Source organism: Rattus rattus, chromosome 5, assembly GCF_011064425.1.
Source record: "Rattus rattus isolate New Zealand chromosome 5, Rrattus_CSIRO_v1, whole genome shotgun sequence".
Taxonomy (NCBI): Eukaryota; Metazoa; Chordata; class Mammalia; order Rodentia; family Muridae; genus Rattus; species Rattus rattus.
In genome coordinates, this window is record NC_046158.1 from 116,376,663 (window position 1) to 116,391,280 (window position 14,618).

Consider the following 14,618-nt stretch of genomic DNA (forward strand, 5'->3'; position numbering starts at 1 on the left):
TTTATGAGTATCAAGCCTTGTTTCAGATGCACTGAAGTCAGCTTTCCTTGTAGCAATGGAACAATGCCATTCTAGGTGCCAAACAGTGGCCCCCTGCCCCTCTTTCAAAGAGACACATATTCTCCATGTTCTCTGACCAGGTTGGTAGTGAGCAGGTCCCCAGTGTAGACCCTGGGGAACCACAGCAGAAGAATAAAATGTCTTCCCCAGTTTTTGTAACAAGTCAGTTATAAGGTAAAAAATGATTAGAAATGTTCTGGTACCTACAGTATTCCTGTGCTGATGTTACTTTCGTTTTCCAGCTTCTATGAATTAGATAAACAAAACCAAAAACAGACTACCTTTGGCTATCCATCCACTGCTAAGGGCAGAGTAGAAACTCATGGCTATGTCTATTCCTGCTTACTGTTCTCTTGTTGCCCCCAAAGACAACAGTGCATTTTATTTTCTCCTCTTATCTGGTTAGTGATACTTAAAAACCAAAAGATAGAGATACTTTGATATTGAAGCAGATAATCTGTCTAGATGCATTGAATGGGAACCCCTTAGACATAAATTAACACCTGGCTTTTCTTTCGTTTGGGTTTCACTGGTATCTGAATCAGTACACTGTGTTGTTTCCCTGGATATGCAAAAATCCAACAGACCTTCTGATCTCATCTCATCCTGTCTGAACTGCAAACTATTTTGAGCATTGTTCTTGTTCATTTCCTTCCACCCATGTCTACTTAGGGCAGCAGCAGCCGTCTACAGCAATGCATCCTCCTGGACAATGCATTGTAATCTCAATCTCTCTCTCTCTCTCTCTCTCTCTCTCTCTCTCTCTCTCTCTCTCTCTCTCACACCCTCTCCCTCTCTCTCCTGCTCTCTCTTTCTCTCTTTCTCTCTAATTCTGTTTCACATAGTCATTTCTCATGTTCTGTTGGAAACCCCCAAAAAATTCATTCCACACTATCATCCCTTTGTCCTAACCAGAACAACTCGATCGTGTCGAAGAAGGCATGAACCATATCAACCAAGACATGAAGGAGGCCGAGAAAAATTTAAAAGATTTAGGCAAATGCTGTGGCCTTTTCATATGTCCTTGTAACAAGTAGGTACTGGGTACCAGCTCAAATCTGTGGCGTCCAGTTTTCTTCCTTTCTTTTTCTTTTCTTTTCTTTCTTTTTTTTTGTTTTTCTTTTTTGATGTCAAAGTGAATGTCTGAAGTTTTGTCTTTTTTTTCTTTTGTCCTTTTCCATCTGCTTCATTCTGTGGGGATAAAATACTTGTGTTTAATCAGAACAACTGGAACGCATTGAGGAAGGGATGGACCAAATCAATAAGGATATGAAAGAAGCAGAAAAGAATTTGACGGACCTAGGAAAATTCTGCGGGCTTTGTGTGTGTCCCTGTAACAAGTAGGTGCTGCCTGCCTGCCTGAAGCTTTGGTTTTCCCCAAGGCTCATCTCCAAGCCTTGACGAGCTCATTCCTGCAGGCTCATAGGCAGGATGAGCATGTGGCATGCAGAACAGATCAATACCGTCTCCAATGCATTCATCTCATAGCATAGATAATATTAGTGAGAGTTACTGTTGATGCATTAAAAATCAGGCATACTCCAGTGAAAGCCTCACTGTCAGCAATTTTTATTGATGAACGTTTCAACATTTTCCAGAAAGTGTACTTTGAGACAGGGGCACCCCGTGCATATTCTTTTCCTCAATCTCAAGAACTAAATTGTAGATTTAGAAAAGATTTGGGGTAAGCGTCGGGGATTCGAAACACATGTATCAAGGTTTGATTTTTTTTTTCAAAAGTAAAATAGATGGGCCAATTTAGCCCAAGCAAGCCTCTGAAAGTCGGAGAGTGGGGCAGATTCCTTCTTGCCTGCCTTGCTCCAGCATTTGGTCATGAGATGCTAGCAGCCTCATCCAATACAGGCATCCTCTTCAGTCAGAGGCACTAGTGCCTGTCCCCAATTTGACCCAAGCCCTCCAACTCTTCTTCTTGGAAGATCTGCCCGTACACTGGCTGAAATGTTGAAATGTGTAGATTTTGCATGCACGACATCACAAAACATTTAACTGTTCTCAAGATTCGCAACGCTTTTTTGGAATGTAGCAGAAGTGTGACATGTGGTTATAAAGTTATGCAACAGAAAGAACCCAAAAGGTTCAAGAAGATAGTCTCATTTGGCTAGCAGTAGGGGGGAAATGCATGAGTGGATTGCCCAACATGCATTTGGAAAATTAAACTCGTTACCTGATCTCCCTTACCCTTCTCCCTTTCCCTCTTAAAAAGAAACCTTTTATCCAAAAGCTCTTCTGATCCTAGCTTTTAGACTAGAAATTGATGTAATTTTTGAGCAGATTATATGACCATTCGCAACCTTTAAACTTTGAGGCTGATTAGAAATATCCCGCTTCCTGTTTAGGAGGGGGAGGGGCTCATCTTACCAATAAATATAAAGCATTTTTTAAAAAAGAATGCTGTGAAGTAAAGCCTGACTAACTGGAATCTAGCTAGCCGGAACCCTGATTGGCAAAACACGTTAGCCTCCTTTCTGCTTTTAGCCAAAAAGGTGGGTGAGAATAATAGGAAGCAGTCAGTTCAGATTTGAAATTCTTTGTTGCCCATGACATTTCAGTGTGTCATGTAGTCTCTATTCTATAATCTCTACATAAGAATAAATAAATAAGTGATAACTTAGAGTTGATTTTAAAAGGTCATCAGATGCATCATCGTTATAATCTGTGACTGTGAAAAGATTTGATTGTGCCCATCCCTAAAGACTCCTGAGCTGGAAATTCACTCAAGAATTTGAGAAAGATATTTACCAATTACCTTTAGAGAAACTTTTCCCCAGAGCCTCCTAATCACTACCAAAGGTATAGAATTCTCCAAAATATTTTATTGTCAAACATTCCAGTTAGTCAAGATTTGACAATATTCCCTTTTTAGAGCCAATTTACCCCACATTTGGAGTGAATTCTACCAGATACACCCCCTCAACCCTTCATCAATTGTGTGTGAAGAAAGGGTGGAGGTAGGGCTCTTTGAGGTAGATCTTTTGGTTCTCAAGAAACATGACCCTACTAAATCCATATATAAGTGGTCCCTAATTCCTTAATTCAAAAGAGACCCTAATGGAGCTTCAAAGCTTGAGTGAAGTGTCCCCTAATGTGTGTAAATAACGCTTTAAAAACCATGTGTCACAACACAGTGGCTGGTGGTGCCCTGGACTCTCTGGGGGCTTTGCCCTGTCTCGGCATGTTTCGAAGGACTATGATAGATGTACGGCCGTGATGTGAGTCTGTGCAGCGTTGTGGGTGCAGTGGTTTGCCTTCTCTTTGGAAACGCATATTTCCCTCTCCTTTGACTCTGCCAAAGATGGAATGCCAGACATTTTACATAGCAGAAAACATCACAAAGTCCAAACAGCTTCTTGTAACCAAAAAGAGAGGGAATGGGGAGGAGGGATGGAGAGACAAACTCTTAACCATGAAAAAATTTTTGATGACTTTGTACTATTCAATGAGTGGGCCCATGGCCCTTTGGTACAGTAAGTCGTGACTTCTCAAAGGGCTGATGATAAATTGTGGAAGCTGCTAATATCCCATTGGTGCATTTCCCAGTTTGGCACCATGGTTTCTTGGTCCTCGGTCTTCAGGGATTAAAGCCAGTTTAAGAGATGGCTTTGACTCTATTGTGAGAAAAGGAAGTGGGGGGGAAGAAAATAATCTTCTTGTCTTAGAATAAAAACTGCGAAATGGGACCGAAGGATGTGTATTGTTCTTGGACTCAACAGCATGTGGTTTCTACTATGCAAAGAACCTAGAAACATCTTTGATTGCCTTAAATTACAACACACCCACCAAAATATGCTCTATATGTTTCTATTGGGCACAACAGGTATGCCTGGATTTTAAGTTTTGTTCCAAGGCAGGTCAGTGACATGTAGCCCATGGAGACCACACTAGTTGCAAACCACTCTCCCTTGTCATAACCCAGAGTAGTTTAAAGTAGGAATTTGTTTGTACACTACCCTGCCCTTTGGCCCAACCAAGAAGCTACTGAACTGCGTTTCAAATCCTCACGAAGGCTATTACTGTCCTGCTAGTGCCTATTTCGAGAATGGTCAACTTCTGGAGTAGTTTGGCTTAAATGAGAATGCTTCACTTTCTACTCATGCCTGTAGCTGGTGCATGAAGAAGACACAGGGTGGGGTGGGGGTGGGGTTCCTCTTTGGTGCTAGATGGCTTGTTCTCTCTTCTATTTTCCTGCATTCATTTCACTATGCTTCTTTTACTTTTTGTCTCTGTGGACAAAGGTTTGTACATCAACCCTGGATGTATGGTGACTGTTTGGAAGTACCGATATATTATCAATTTCAAACCACTCTAGAGGCAACCCAAAGACCATCACCCTTGGCCAACTACCAATTCTTTGTGTCTTTCATGAAACATTGAAATGTAGTACACACATGTATTGGGGGAAAGATATTAAGCATAGATCATTGCATGATGGTGTGTTTAAAAGTTGGTCAAGTATGTTTTTCTTCATGATTCTGTGTTACTGTGGTGTGATGTACACCCTCTACTTGGCAGTCTTGTTTTGTGTCTGTCTGCCAGTATGTTTTTCTGTGTTTTGTGTCTCAAAATATAATCATGTCACTGAAATAGAACTGAATGTTCTCCAGCTATCTTAAGTCTTATCTTAAATCCAATTAAAGCACAAAACAAACCAAAGACTAGTCTTGACCATTGCAATTGACTCAATTGAAAATAAACTGCTGAATAGCTGAGGTGTGGTGGTGGCCAACTGTTTGGGTCCAGATTATGATATATCGGTATTCTCTAATGCCTCAACTTAAAACTCATTTGCTTGGTTCGGTTCTTTGCTTAAAGAAGTGATCATTTCTGTGAGTTTGCTGCTCCACCCCGGGCTTTGTCACTCACCCAATTTTTTGCATAGGCTTAAATCCAGTGATGCTTACAAAAAAGCCTGGGGCAATAATCAGGATGGAGTAGTGGCCAGCCAGCCTGCCCGTGTGGTGGATGAACGGGAGCAGATGGCCATCAGTGGTGGCTTCATCCGCAGGTGAGATTTTCACAGGTCTCTGTTGTTGGATAATCAGCGCAGAACTATTTTATTTTCTTCAGCAAGGAGTTTTTGGGCTCCCTCACTGGGCTACGACTGAATTATGATGGTTTCATTCTGTTGTCTGGTCTTTTGCTGGGCTATCAGTAGAGGAGCCTCCATCATCAAAGAGCTCAGATTCCTTCCAAACTATGGCATGTGTACTGTTTGCCAGTGTGTCTCTGGGAAAAGCAAATCCCATGAACACTTCCAGAATCAGAGATGGTGCAGAAAGACATCACATGACATGAGTTTATTTTAGCAAAATGTATTAAAGACACTGTTGCAGGGGCCTGTTAAACAACAAGAGTAGTGTAGCATTTATAGTTTAGTAGTAGCAGGAAGCTGTTACCACTCATTCCTCAGGAGATAGGTGCAAGAACAAAAGGGTTCTATGGTAGGAAAAAACAACCATAGATAGCACTGGCTAGAATGAGAAAAGGAAGCAAATGCTCTAAACCCTGTTTTAATGACCTCCAGTCTCTCTCAGGTCACTCTCCAAAGCCCACTGGAAGTCAGAGCAAACAAGAAACCAGTTGTATAGTAATAAAGGTCAGCTTCTCAGGGCACACGGCAGGGGAAGTCAAGGACCTGATTGGAATGGGAAAAGGAGGAAAAAAGGGATCTGCATTAAACACTTCTTTTGATTTCTAGAAGCAAAAATATTTAAATATCTATTTTAAAAGCTCAAGTTATATAAGTCAGACAATGTCTCAGCCCTGAGAAAACCATGCAGAAAAACAGCCAAATATTTTCCATGAAAAAGGAAAGATTAAAGTCATTATATTTTTGAACATCTCCCCCAATTCATTCTATACAATCACCAGTTTGTTTTAACCAGAACAACTTGATTTTATCAAAGAAAATGTAAACCATAGCAATTAAGACTGTTTAGATTTTTACATATAGACTAGCAGTTCTCAACCTGTGGGTCACAACTGCTTTACAAAACCTCTGTCTGCAGAAATAATTACAGTCCAATGAAAACAGTAACGAAATTGTACTTATGAAGTAGCAACAAAAATAGTTTTCTAATACATGAGGATCTGTGTTAAATTGCAGATTGAGGAAGAATGGGAATCACAGGTATAGACTGTTGTACCAGAACTCAGCGTGGGTGAAAATATTTGTCTTCATACCTATATACCCCTAAGTTATTTCAGTTGATGGCCAATCAATAATTCTGTGATTGAAATGTGATTCATAAGGCATATGGTCTAGATATGACTTACAAATGACAATTCTAATATTGCCATCTGCTTCCAAGGAAACTCAGTAATTTGTAAGTCAGTGAGTGGTTGTATCAACGATGGGAGATATAAAAAGAAAAAAGGGGTAGAGGGGGCACAGGGAAAAGGCAACAAGAAAGAGAGAGGGACCAGTGCCGATACTCAGCTCAAAGCAATTAAATACAGGTCTCTTGACACTAGACGTCTATGATTTGTAAAGCTGGGGTGATTTCACTGTGCTTTAGGGATGGAAATGATTATGCTATAGGACCTTGTTCATTGTTGATAATCATTCAAATGAAACGTAAATGGTAGGAGTGCTTTCTTAATCTTTAAATTTGCTCTGACTGGGGCTGATATATAACTTAGTGGAGCCAGGCATAGTGGCATAGGACTCTAATCCCAGCACCCAGAAGGTCTGAGGGCTCAAAGCCCACTTGGGCTATATATATAAGGAGACAAGGTTGCAAGCAAAACAAAATGAACAAAGGTAGAAAGTACCAGTGTACTTTGGGAATTGCCATGGGAAAAGGAGTTTAAACCTTCAGTTTTTAGCTCATTACTGTAACTAGTAGGAAAATTCTGTAATAAGTGCTTTCTATTTGCAGTAAGATGTCCGCTGTTGGCAATAGAGTGCCTTCTTAACCTTCAAGTTGGCCTTTGGAAAATGTGGTAAAGTGCTTGTGAGCTAGCTCCTGCCTTCCCATTCCTACCCGTGCCAATGAAACCACCGGATACACATGTTTCTGCTCCAAAAGCACGTGCTCCAATGCCCTTCCAACCTGTGACATCAACGTGTGTGTGGGAGAATCATCCTGAAAAAGCAGTTCCTTTAAATCTCTTAGGAGTTCCCAAAACCAAGAGGCAGACAGTTTATAACTGCTGTCTACACTGCCGCAGATCCCAGGATGGGAGAGTAATGAGCACTGAGATTTGCTACCTGACTTTCTTCGCTCATCCACAAGTTGAATCTTGGAAATCTATGTTTTAGGAAAACAAAGCAAAACAAAACAAAAATAAATCATAGTCTCTATATAATTCTGCCTCCATCCTCTGGCCTATAGTCACTCAGAATAGATGATTTTATCTTCTCCAAAATAAATTAGGGTATGGGTGGCTTAGAAACTTCTCAGTCATAAAACCCTTGCTGGTCAGGTGAGCTCATATGCCTAAAAGCCATGTTAATACCAGATATGATAGTGTACATATATCATCCTAGTGTACCTGTGGTACACGGGAAGTGGGCAGGAGAAATCCTGAAATCCCATGCATGACATCACCGTGGTGATGAGCAAAACACCCTGGCAGATATGGTAAAGAGCAATGACTTATACCTGGCTGCCCTTTGACCTTCACATGGGTACCATGGCCAATACCATGGCAGGTGAACACACACACACACACACACATACACACACACACACACAAATATACATTAAAAATAAATCAAATAACAAAACAATAACTAAATAAATAAAATAATAGCTAAATAAGGAGGAAATTATGTAATTTTAGAAATCATAAAAGTAAATACATCAGTGTATTTAATATGAACTGTAAATTCAAAGCAGGTGCAGAAGTGTGTACCTGTAATACCAATACCGAGCAAGATGAGAAGGGTGAATCAAGACCTCAGCCAGCCTTGGCTTCATAGCCAAAACCTACTGGAAAAAGATGCAAAGAGAATTCAGGACTCCCAAATACAATATTTGCATAAGTACACAAGTATTCGCCTTCTAAACTACACTTTGAGCTCAAAACATCAATTTTAAAATTACACTTGAAGATGACCGATATTAAGATGTGTTGGTATATTGAATAAGAATTAGAACTATTCCTAGATTGTGTATACTTCCCTCAAGCTCTGCTTCTTCGTAACAACTTTCTTCTCACTCTGTCTTCCAAAATTGCTCTTTGGCTCCCAGGGTAACAAACGATGCCCGGGAAAATGAAATGGATGAAAACCTGGAGCAGGTGAGCGGCATCATCGGAAACCTCCGTCATATGGCCCTAGACATGGGCAATGAGATTGACACCCAGAATCGCCAGATTGACAGGATCATGGAGAAGGTGAGTCTATAGCTCTCAGGTGCTGACTAATGACTGCCACTAGGAAGGGGACACTACATCCAGGCAAACTAGTTACTGGGTATTTTGCCCAAAATATTTCAAGACAAAAACATGAGATTCTGTGGAAGAACTGGAATGAAGATTAGAGGTCGTTTGAGTTTCGATGTATTATGGGTGCTGAGTATTGAGCATAGGGTAGTGGGTATGCAAGAAAAGTGTTCTGCCAATGAGTTACATTCCTACCCCAGACCATATGATTGATTGTTGTTTATATTTCTCTATCTCTCCCATACCAGACATGTGCTAGGCACTTAGAACACCTGAAAATAAGACAGATCATATTCTCACTGCCAAGGAATTCATATCAGGACACAACAACCATAAAACAATTCACCATACAAATCAGACACTACTTCTTTCCTTACATTCTCATTCCTCATAGCATGTTGAATATTAATTATAGTCCTTTTTACCTGTAAAATTCCAAATGGGAGAGATGGAAACATTAAGGTTTTAACAATGATTTTATTTGTGAATATATGTCTGGCTACTCTTTTGCTGTGTTCTTAGTCTCTGTGAGACATTGAAGTTCTTAATCTGAGATCTTGAGTCTCTTTAGATCTTCCCTTGCAAGAACAGAGTTGGTTAATATTTAGATCTTTTAAGTCACAAAGCTAAGTAATAGCATCTTGATCCCCCAAGTATTCTTCAGTACTGCAAAGGGATGAATTGATAGTATTGTGTCATATGTGCTCCAGATAAGCAATATATGACCACAGAATATTTTGCCCGATTGGTATTGAACTACACATATGTCAGAGCTGGCTAGAAAAATGCTTGTGTTTTGCTTATGTTTGCAAGTTAGAGCATGCTTGTTGTGGCTAAGCAGCTTTTGCTGTCATGAAGCTTTTAAGGCTGCGAGAGCCAATGGGTTTTAAAGCCACGTTGAAAGGTTCAAAAAGTGCTGGAACCAATTCAGTCTGACTTAAGCCATTATGGCTCCAAAGGAAAAATGAACATAGAGATAATTGCTCAGCTGTTCTCCAGAAGGGAAACAATCTGAGAAAACAGGAAGTGCTTGTTTTCTATCACCGAACCAAATTGACTTGGAAGCAAGCAGCAAAGCCAAGCAGGGTTCCAGAGAAGAGATTTTTACTAACATAAAGAGGTCAAAACTTTGAGTAACTGGCTTGGGAAAAGAAATATTTATTCCTCCTGTAAAGGCCACATTCTGATGCCTCTGCTGATGTTGTTCTCTAGAATGGTGAGAACTTTTGGTATTTAGCTGTTCATTACCAATGAAGGAGTACATTGACATAAAGGTTTAAGGAAATGCCAGACACATTGATGGGAAACCACTGCTCTGGTTTGCATCAACCCTAGGCTGCTGAGCCACAGAGGTAGAGCGAAGGTTATAGTTGCCTTTCAACAATTAGTATAGCTTAGCCAATATTTGAAATAGAACTTCCATACACAAAATCACAATCTGGACACAATAGAGTTATTCCAAGGATGTTAGTGGGCTACAGTACTCCTTCTTTCTCAAGAAAGTTCTAATCTTTGATAACTATATCAGAAGTCTCAGTCTGTATAGGGTTGAGCTAAAACCACACAGTAGGCAAAGCAAAGAGAATTTTCTTCTCTCCTGGCCCCTCTATGATCTTCTCCCATCATCATTTGGGTTGATAGTGAACTCTGGGGAGTTGAAAAGAGTTTTTATTTTAGGACATTGCTTTGTGTTTATGCTTATGCGTGCTTATATGTACAATCTTTCAAAGTTACAAGCACATTGTTCTTCGAGAAAACTTGACATTGCAAGTATGTTTCCATCCCAAGTGTCGTACAGACCAGTGTTAATGGAACAATGAAGATATTCAAAGTAAAGTTTGGTGGAAGAAAGTGTGTTAAGATACAGCTGGGTGGTCCTCACGGCCTTCCATCATTGGGCAACCTAGATACTGAAAAATAAGGCCTTGCCCTCTAAAAAGGGATGTGCAGTTCACCAATTCTGTGAGCTGGACTATGGAGCGACAGCTTGTCTCTGGAATCTGAACATGCTGGCATATGACATACACACAGTTTTAGGTGTCTGATCTGGGCCAGGGCTGCACCTGCCTGAAGCACCCAAGAGTTCGATGTACTCAGTACCCCCTTCTAAAAATGTCAGGGCTCCCTAATGGGCACTGACCTTTCTGAAAAGGGAAATTATGAAGTGCATCTTAGAAATGCTGTCATAGGATTTCTCTAAAATCAAACAGGAATCCTCAGATGAGGTAGCCCCCATTTTAAAAAAAAAAATCCTCAAAGATGAACAAGGAAAACAGGATGAACACAGACAGAGGCATTTTCCAAGGGGCACACCTGAAGGGAGATTCTGTCAGGTTTTATTTTGTTTCTTTCTAAAAGGTGCTATTTCTTTTATATACCACGTAAAAAGTATGTGGCACTTTTATGCCACGTGTTATGGGTCTGGAGTTTGAACGTGCTTCAGAGAACTTGAGAGGAAGGAGCAAGCATCCACTGAGCAGAGGTGCTCCAGCTGCACCCTGCCTTTGAGAATATCCCAGGAATAGCCTCTGCGCTACTTAAACATCCCCCAAGCTACCTGGCAAAAGCCAGACAGTGCGTTCATAAACAAGACAGTCTACATTTGCCTTCGGAAACGATATTTGTTTTAAAATGGATTACTTTCTCACTTCAGTGTCTCTGAGCTCAGTCTAGAAATGGCACATTTCAAACTATAAGAGCATGTCAAATTGGCCTGAGCTAGTCTTTTCCTTTTCAAAAATTTCTGACACAGTTCGTAGGTACAGAAGAAGGATCTGGGAACCAAATAAAATTGGCGGGATTATCCATTTTCCAAATGAGGAGACTGGGGGTCAAAAATATGTCTATAGTTCTGAATAATCAAGACAATTCAATGTTCCCTTTTTTGATGTAAATACTCATTTTGAAGCCAACTCTTGATTAATCAAACAGATGATAAAGAGCCATAGCCAGATAATTCAGTTGTGAATAATCCAGAAACATGTTCTACTTTCCGGATCTCTGTTTGAACATGGATGACTCCAGTGTGCTAGGAGTTTATAAATTCAAATTGACTATAGAACACCCTACTCAGTAGAGATTGGAAAGTGGGAAAGTCAATGTATAGCCTATGATCAGTGAGTGCTAATAGAGCACTCACTCTTTTGAAAACTACCTCTGCTCCCTTGGACCACTTGGTGGCTTTCTCCTCTGCCCAGACTGCAGAGTTATAAACAACATTCCCACTTGTGACAGGAAAGAGCAACAGGACATTTACAATGGGGGTGACTGACTCTGTCTACTTGCTGCCTTACCTTTCTTCATGGTCATGGGAACAGTTAATTTCCTGGGCCCTAACAGTCTAGCCTTTGAGTGCCTTTCCAGCATAGAAAGATAAATCATAGAACCCTGTCCTCACACAGCAGATTCTATCCATTGAGACTTCAAGTCAAGTGTCTATGACTCTCTCCACTTAAGGCCAATGGTCCTGGGGTCAGGGGAAAGTGATAATTCTGAATGGTTGGCTTCACAAGGAACTTGAGTGGACCCAGAGGCTGAATGGGACTTTAGGGAGTAATCTGAGACCTCTCTTCTCTCCTCTTTTCTAGGCTGATTCCAACAAAACCAGAATCGATGAAGCCAACCAACGTGCAACAAAGATGCTGGGAAGTGGTTAAATTTGCCCTTCTGCTGTGCTCTCCTCCGAATGTTGTTGGACAAGAGAGCACCTTCATGCTTCTCTCATGGTATTACCTAGTAAGACTTACACACACACACACACACACACACACACACACACACACACACACACACACACACAGAGTCAGTCACCCCCATTGTAAATTGTAAATGTCCTGTGTGGTTCGTCAGCTTCCCAATGATACCATGTGTCTTTTGTTTTCTTCGGCTCTCTTTCTTTCCAAAGGTTGTACATAGTGGTCCTCTGGTGACTCTATTTCCCGACTTAAGATGTCTTGAGTCTCTCTCTTTTTCCCTTTTTCTTTTCTCAGTGGCGTTTGCTGAATGACAACAATTTAGGAATGCTCAATGTACTCTTGATTTTTCTCAATACACAGTATTGTTCTTGTAAAACTGTGACATTCCACAGAGCTACTGCCACGGTCCTTTCTTAGGGTGTCAGGCTCTGAATCTCTCCAAATGTGCTGTCTTTGGTTCCTCATGGCTATTCTTTGTCTTTATGATTTCATAATTAGACAATGTGAAATTACATAACAGGCATTGCACTAAAAGTGATGTGATTTATGCATTTATGCATGAGAACTAAATAGACTTTTAGATTCCTACTTAAACAAAAACTTTCCATGACAGTAGCATACTGACAAGAAAATACACACAACAGCAACAATAACAAAGCAACAACTACGCATGCTCAGTATTGGGACACTGTCAAGATTAAGTCATACCAGCAAAACCTGCAGCTGTGTCACCTTCTTCTGTCAACATACGGACTGATCATAATCATCCCTTCTTTACACACACACACACACACACACACACACACACACACACACACACACACACACAAATGGATTTAACACATCATTAATCATTTCTAGCAAAATATATGTTTGGCTGAAACTATGTGAAATGGGTGTAATATAGGGTTTGTCGAATGCTTTTGAAAGCTCTGTTTTGGAGACAATACTCTTGTGGAAAACGTGAAGATCTTCTAAGTCTGGCTCTTGTTGATCACCATTTCCCTGTGGTTTGTCATCAGTACAATTCTTTGTTGCTTAATCTAGAGCTATGCACACCAAATTGCTGAGATGTTTAGTAGCTGATAAAGAAACCTTTAAAAAATTATATAAATGAATGAAATATAGATAAACTGTGAGATAAATATCATTACAGCATGTATATTAAATCCCTCCTGTCTCCTCTGTTGGTTTGTGAAGTGATTTGACATTTTGTAGCTAGTTTAAAATTATTAAAAATTATAGATCCCAGCCACCGACTTCTGTCTGATGTTACACTCACAACAGAAAACAAAATCTGCGTACTCGGTTCAGTTGTTCCTAAGTCGTACAGACTAGGTAGAAAACCAAAGATGTTCCATTTCGACACAATCCTAATGACAATGGATACCTTGGCTTGGTTCTTTTTTTTTTTTCTTCCATCTGGCTTGCTTCTTATAACCTGTTCTAGAAATACCTGTGTGTGAATTCAGCTTTAACTGTGGGACATATAGTTTTCTAGCATGCATAGAAAAATCCTAAGGGGAGAAAAATCTGAGGTACTCTAGTCCTGGCTCTGTGTAAACTTAGGTATTTCAAGTATTGATAACTCATGTTTCCTTCCCCTTCCCTAGGATTGCCATCAACCAAAGTTCAGCCCTTATTGCCATAACACACCTACCCACACTTGTCTTAATCCACCCGTTTACCAAAAAGTGTAGCGTAACTGTAGAACATTTACATGGCAAGCACAAAGCCCAGGATTTTGTTATAGTACCAGGGGAAGGCATTTATTTATGCAAGGTGATCATTTTATACATTCACAATGGTGTAGAATCTGGTCTTAGAACATCTTTCTCCCTTTCCTAAATCCTACATTTATAAGCAGTTACTTTTCCAACTTGAAACAACTCCTAGTCTAGTCATTTGTCAGCTGTTTCTATAGATTTGTCTGCTCCAAACGTTTCATAGAAAGAGTGGTACAGTGGGCTCTTGTGACTGGCTTCTTTCACTTTGCATGTTTTCATGGTTCTCTGTATCATAGTGTGTCTCAGTATTTCATTCCTTCTTATGGTCAAATAATATTTCATTTTGGGGATATACTGCATTCATTTACCTGTTCTTCAGTTAGTGATCACCTAAGCTATATCTATATTTTCCTTGGCCTTTTATAGTTAATCCTGTTTTGAACATTTGTAGACAAGTTCTTAGGAGGGAAGCTGTCCTTAATTCTCTTACAACCACTTATTTGCCATTACTGTGCCTTCATACATCACCACTTCTACCTCAGCACCACCTAACAGTACTTTTACCTTTTCTACTGCCTGTATCACTTCCTTATCTTGACTAACATAGCTATCCTCTCTACCTTCATAATCATCTTTATACGTGTGTGTGTGTGTGTGTGTCTGTGTGTGGTGTGTTATATGCACATCATAATCACCTCTGTTACCACTAATCCTGTCACCACAATGG

At 40.2% G+C, this 14,618-nt stretch overlaps 1 protein-coding gene across 2 annotated transcripts in view; it reads left to right on the forward strand.

The window, feature by feature from the left end:
* Snap25 (synaptosome associated protein 25) overlaps positions 1-13,415 on the forward strand; it is a 72,731-nt gene extending 59,316 nt beyond the window's left edge. The window contains exons 5-8 of one of the 2 annotated variants that reach the window (XM_032904292.1): positions 976-1,093; positions 4,958-5,083; positions 8,277-8,421; positions 12,057-13,415. In XM_032904292.1, coding sequence (XP_032760183.1) covers positions 976-1,093; positions 4,958-5,083; positions 8,277-8,421; positions 12,057-12,125 — 458 coding nt within the window. In that variant the 3' untranslated portion in view covers positions 12,126-13,415. Of the gene's footprint in view, positions 1-975; positions 1,094-1,282; positions 1,401-4,957; positions 5,084-8,276; positions 8,422-12,056 lie in introns of both variants that reach the window. The other variant, XM_032904291.1, reaches the window with a different exon arrangement.
* The last annotated feature ends 1,203 nt before the right edge of the window (positions 13,416-14,618 follow it).